The sequence below is a fragment of the Electrophorus electricus genome, chromosome 3 (genome assembly GCF_041902795.1).
Source record: "Electrophorus electricus isolate QZ-2024a chromosome 3, ASM4190279v1, whole genome shotgun sequence".
In the NCBI taxonomy this organism is placed as follows: domain Eukaryota; kingdom Metazoa; phylum Chordata; class Actinopteri; order Gymnotiformes; family Gymnotidae; genus Electrophorus; species Electrophorus electricus.
In genome coordinates, this window is record NC_137499.1 from 41,569,491 (window position 1) to 41,575,198 (window position 5,708).

The window sequence follows — 5,708 nt, forward strand, 5'->3', positions numbered from 1 at the left end:
CTGCGGGGGTTGTCGTGGACGGCTGCGGGGGTTATCGCGGGGGCGTGGACGGCTGCGGGGGTTGTCGCGGGGTCGTGGACGGCTGCGGGGGTTGTCGTGGACGGCTGCGGGGGTTGTCGCGGGGGCGTGGACGGCTGCGGGGGTTGTCGTGGACGGCTGCGGGGGTTGTCGCGGGGGCGGGGTGTACAATCTGTGTTCATACTCACCGGCACGCTCACGACGTCTCTGCTTTGTTTGTTCCTCAGCCATTCAGCCATATCTGAAGACCAAGTTCATCTGTGTTACTCCGTAAGTTATCATTCCTACTCCAGTATAACTGTGTGTCTGTGTGTGTGTCTGTGTGTGTGTCTGTGTGTGTGGCTGTGTGTGTGTGTGTGTGTGTGTGTGTGTGTGTTTTCTGTATGACTGGCATCTCACTTCCTCGTCTAGTGCCAGAATGAGTCATAACAAGAAACCAAAGACAGTGTGAGGCTATGTGTTTGGTTAACGCAGCAGGCCATGTTCAGTGTGAGGCTGTGCAATTGGTTAACGCAGCAGGCCAGGTTCAGTCTGAGGCCGTGTGATTGGATAACGCAGCAGGCCAGGTTCAGTCTGAGGCCGTGTGATTGGTTAACGCAGCAGGCCAGGTTCAGTCTGAGGCCGTGTGATTGGATAATGCAGCAGGCCAGGTTCAGTACTCACTTGTTTCCTCCTCGCCACATGGTCGCCATAGCGACAGACACCAGGAATTCTGCCATCCCGGGAATGTAGATGATGTTGAATGGTAAAGGTGTCTGAGGTCCCGTGGTAGTAGTCATGCTGTAAATTCGATCCGGTACACACTGACGCAGTACACTCATTTTGGTGGTGTGTGTTTGGTGCCATTTTAGGAGTTTACTAGTTAACATGGCCAAACACTGCAGTTCCACATGGGGAAGTTTTGTAGTTCCTCCCCGAGATCTGTGAGTGTACGTTAATCTGAGATCTGTGAGTGTACATTAATCTGAGCTCTATGAGAGTGTACGTTAATCTGAGATCTGTGAGTGTACATTAATCTGAGATCTGTGAGTGTACATTAATCAGATCTATGAGAGTGTACGTTAATCTGAGATCTGTGAGTGTACATTAATCTGAGATCTATGAGAGTGTACGTTAATCTGAGATCTGTGAGTGTACATTAATCAGATCTATGAGTGTACGTTAATCTGAGATCTGTGAGTGTACATTAATCTGAGATCTATGAGCGTGTACGTTAATCTGAGATCTGTGAGTGTACATTAATCTGAGATCTATGAGCGTGTACGTTAATCTGAGATGTGTGTGTACTCTTTGTTAAACTGAGGTCTTTGTGTGTGAACTGTGTTAAACTGGTTGTACATCTTCATCTGATGGGTCTCTTTCCCCACCGTTTTCCCTTTATTGATGACATTGCCATGACTGACACACACACGCATATCTACACAATGGTATCAACCTTTGACCTCTGGAAATACAAAAACAAAGCTCACGTGGCCCAGATGTAGAGGAGAGTGGACGTGTGTGTGTGTGTGTGTGTGTGTGTGTGTGTGAGAGTCAGGCTGTAAACTGACCTCTTTCCATAGGTGTCCCTCTGTCTTCATGGACTTCCCGGAGAGTGAACTGCTGGGGAACGGCTTCCCTGGGTAGGCATGAGGAGGGCCTGTGTGTGTGCGTGCGCACGTGTGTGTGTGTGTGTGTGTGTGTGTGTGTGTGATTGTGTATGAGAAACACTCTCCCAGCCACCGTCTTGTAACACAGAATGGATGTGTTTAACACGTGTGGGAGACAGGACACAGTGTCCACGGCAACGCCTCCTCCTCTTAGGTCCTCTGACACGGTGGCAGCACACGCAACATAGGCAGAGTTCAGGGTTTAACCCTACACAGTCTACACTAACCCTACACAGTCTACACTAACCCTACACAATCTACACTAGCACTACACAGTCTACACTAACCCTACACAGTCTACACTAGCACTACACAGTCTACACTAACCCTACACAATCTACACTAGCACTACACAGTCTACACTAACCCTACACAATCTACACTAGCACTACACAGTCTACACTAACCCTACACAATCTACACTAGCACTACACAGTCTACACTAACCCTACACAATCTACACTAGCACTACACAATCTACACTAGCACTACACAGTCTACACTAACCTTACACAGTCTACACTAACCCTACACAATCTACACTAGCACTACACAGTCTACACTAACCCTACACAGTCTACACTAACCCTACACAGTCTACACTAGCACTACACAATCTACACTAACCCTACACAGTCTACACTAGCACTACACAGTCTACACTAGCACTACACAGTCTACACTAACCCTACACAGTCTACACTAGCACTACACAGTCTACACTAACACTACACAGTCTACACTAACCCTACACAATCTACACTAACCCTACACAGTCTACACTAACTCTACACAATCTACACTAGCACTACAGTCTACACTAACCCTACACAATCTACACTAGCACTACACAGTCTACACTAACCCTACACAATCTACACTAGCACTACACAGTCTACACTAGCACTACACAGTCTACACTAGCACTACACAGTCTACACTAGCACTACACAATCTACACTAGCACTACACAGTCTACACTAACCCTACACAATCTACACTAGCACTACACAGTCTACACTAACCCTACACAATCTACACTAGCACTACACAGTCTACACTAACCCTACACAATCTACACTAGCACTACACTAGCACTACACAGTCTACACTAGCACTACACAGTCTACACTAACACTACACTAGCACTACACAGTCTACACTAGCACTACACAGTCTACACTAACACTACACTAGCACTACAAAGTCTACATTAACCCTACACAGTCTACACTAATACTACACTAGCACTACACAGTCTACACTAACCCTACACAATCTACACTAGCACTACAGTCTACACTAACCCTACACAGTCTACACTAACACTACACTAGCACTACACAGTCTACACTAACACTACACTAGCACTACACAGTCTATACTAACCCTACACAGTCTACACTAGCACTACACAGTCTACACTAACCCTACACAGTCTATACTAATACTACACTAGCACTACACAGTCTACACTAACACTACAATAGCACTACAGTCTACACTAACACTACACTAGCACTACACAGTCTACACTAGCACTACACAGTCTACACTAACACTACACTAGCACTACACAGTCTACACTAACACTACACTAGCACTACACAGTCTACACTAGCACTACACAGTCTACACTAACCCTACACTAACACTACACAGTCTACACTAGCACTACACAGTCTACACTAGCACTACACAGTCTACACTAACACTACACAGTCTACGCTAACCCTGCACTAACACTACACAGTCTACACTAGCACTACACAGTCTACACTAACACTACAGTCTACACTAACCCTACACTAACCCTACACAGTCTACACTAACCCTACACAGTCTGTGATGAAAGGTCACATGTAGGTAACTACTTGGTGTACTCTCTCTCTCTTTCCTTCTCATTCTCTCTCTTGCACACTCTGTCTCTCAATTTCTGTATTGTCTTGAATTGTACTTAACAAGTGTCAGTGATTTGACAAAATTATTAACAAAAAACACTAAAGAAACAAGAAATAAATAAAGTAAACTCACAACACTCACTCACACACACACACGCACACTCAGCTCGCACACTCACACACACTCACACTCGCACACGCACAGTTCCATCAGTGTGATATATGGGATGGTTTTAGATGGTTATTTGGAGTCACAAACCTGTTGAATTGTGTTTTTGTTCTTATTTCTATGTACTTGCATGCGTAGCTGCACATATGAACATTGGAAATGGGCAACTTTGACACACTTCATCTCATATACCAAGCCGTGTGTTAAACCATTGTGTAGATCTCTCTCTCGCTGTGTATTAGGCATAGTTTATATGAAGCATGTGTAATGCTATGATACTTGTCTTATCACGCAGTCTAATTGTTTGTGTGGATCCGTGGAGTGAATGTGGGTGTACCTTTATTCATCAAAGTCTGTGTGTGTGTGTGTGTGTGTGTGTGTGTGTGTGTGTGTGTACACCTTTATTCATCAAAGTCTGTGTGTGTGTGTTTGTGTTGCAGAACGAATTCAGGTAACACCAGTGACCTGTTCCCTATGTCTCCCCGCACTCTCGAGTCTCTGATACAAAATGAAACACATGAGGCGAACCCTGGACCTCTGGGTAACACACACACACACACACGTACGCACAAACACACACACGCGCACAAACACACACGTGAGCACACACGTACGCACAAACACACACACGCGCACAAACACACACACGTGAGCACACACAAACACACACGCGCACAAACACACACGTGAGCACAAACACACACACGCGCACAAACACACATACGTACGCACAAACACACGCGCGCACAAACACACACACGTGAGCACAAACACGTGCGTGCACAAACACACACACGTGTGCACAAACACACACACACGTGCGTGCGCACACACACACTCCTTATATGTGAGATGATGGCATTGTTTTGTTCTCACAGAATCTCTCACTCTGGATATGGAGCTGAGCTCAGATGTGGCGTCTCCCATGTGAAGCTGCCCCACCTACAGCTTTCACTTCTGGAACGTTCTGTCTCCTGGAGACGTAGTTGTTTTTTTCCTTGCTGTATATATTGCACTTTAAAGGTGCTGTTCCATCTCCGTAGATGCTGTTTGCCATAACTGATCATGTGCTAGTTAATGTTACTCTCCTTCCTCATGTAAGAATCAGTTCTTTGCTAACATTTACAAAATCTGTTGGGTTGCATTCATGTGACTGTCCACTAACATGTTTTGAAGATTGACTGTATCAATTAGCTTGTAATATTTGTTTCCAGTTTGGTTGTCATGTAACCACTGGCAGAAACGTTTGTGATGAGAGCCGGTTGAGTTGTAATGACTGTAAACTTAAGTGTGTTGATCTGGGGATTTTCCTGGTGTGAGTTTGTTTGATGATGGTCACTGAGACTGACAGTCCAGATTGTGAGGTCAGCTGACCCTCTTAAAAACTCCTGTAACCTACCAGACTAAAATTATTATAGTATATAATGACACTTCTTTTTTATGGTTATTCTTTTATCCTTTTATGCACTTGTTTTGTGGACTATAAATGGTTTTAAAAATGGAGTGGTTTTATTTTTTAAGATGTATGACATGGTAAGTGATGTGAGGCTTTGTGAACTGGGTGTTTTCTGCAGCGTCAGGTAGCATCGTTCCTGTTCATCGGCCTCCCTCTGCTCCTCCTGTCTGCCTGTCTGCCTGTCTGCCTGTTCCCCGCTCTCTCTCTCTGTCTGTCTGCCTTTCTCTCTCTGTCTGTCTGTTCCCCTCTCTCTCTCTGTCTGCCTTTCTCTCTCTCTCTCTCTCTCTCTCTCTCTGTCTGTTCCCCTCTCTCTCTCTGTCTGTCTGCCTATCTCTGTCTGTCTGTTCCCCGCTCTCTCTCTGTCTGTCTGCCTTTCTCTCTCTGTCTGTCTGCCTGTCTGTCTGTCTGTTCCCCGCTCTCTCTCTGTCTGTCTGCCTTTCTCTCTCTGTCTGTCTGTTCCCCGCTCTCTCTCTGTCTGTCTGCCTTTCTCTCTCTGTCTGTCTGCCTGTCTGTCT

At 45.7% G+C, this 5,708-nt stretch overlaps 1 protein-coding gene across 6 annotated transcripts in view; it reads left to right on the top strand.

Annotated features, from left to right (window-relative positions):
- The window catches only part of stat3 (signal transducer and activator of transcription 3 (acute-phase response factor)), a 34,963-nt gene extending 29,723 nt beyond the window's left edge, over nucleotides 1-5,240 (top strand). For 2 of the 6 annotated variants that reach the window (XM_035523751.2, XM_081711655.1), the window contains exons 21-24: nucleotides 246-288; nucleotides 1,581-1,640; nucleotides 4,178-4,299; nucleotides 4,616-5,240. In XM_035523751.2, coding sequence (XP_035379644.1) covers nucleotides 246-288; nucleotides 1,581-1,640; nucleotides 4,178-4,299; nucleotides 4,616-4,668 — 278 coding nt within the window. In that variant the 3' untranslated portion in view covers nucleotides 4,669-5,240. Of the gene's footprint in view, nucleotides 1-245; nucleotides 289-429; nucleotides 1,433-1,580; nucleotides 1,641-4,177; nucleotides 4,300-4,615 lie in introns of those variants that run through there. The other 4 variants (XM_035523754.2, XM_035523755.2, XM_035523758.2 and 1 more) reach the window with 4 other exon arrangements.
- The last annotated feature ends 468 nt before the right edge of the window (nucleotides 5,241-5,708 follow it).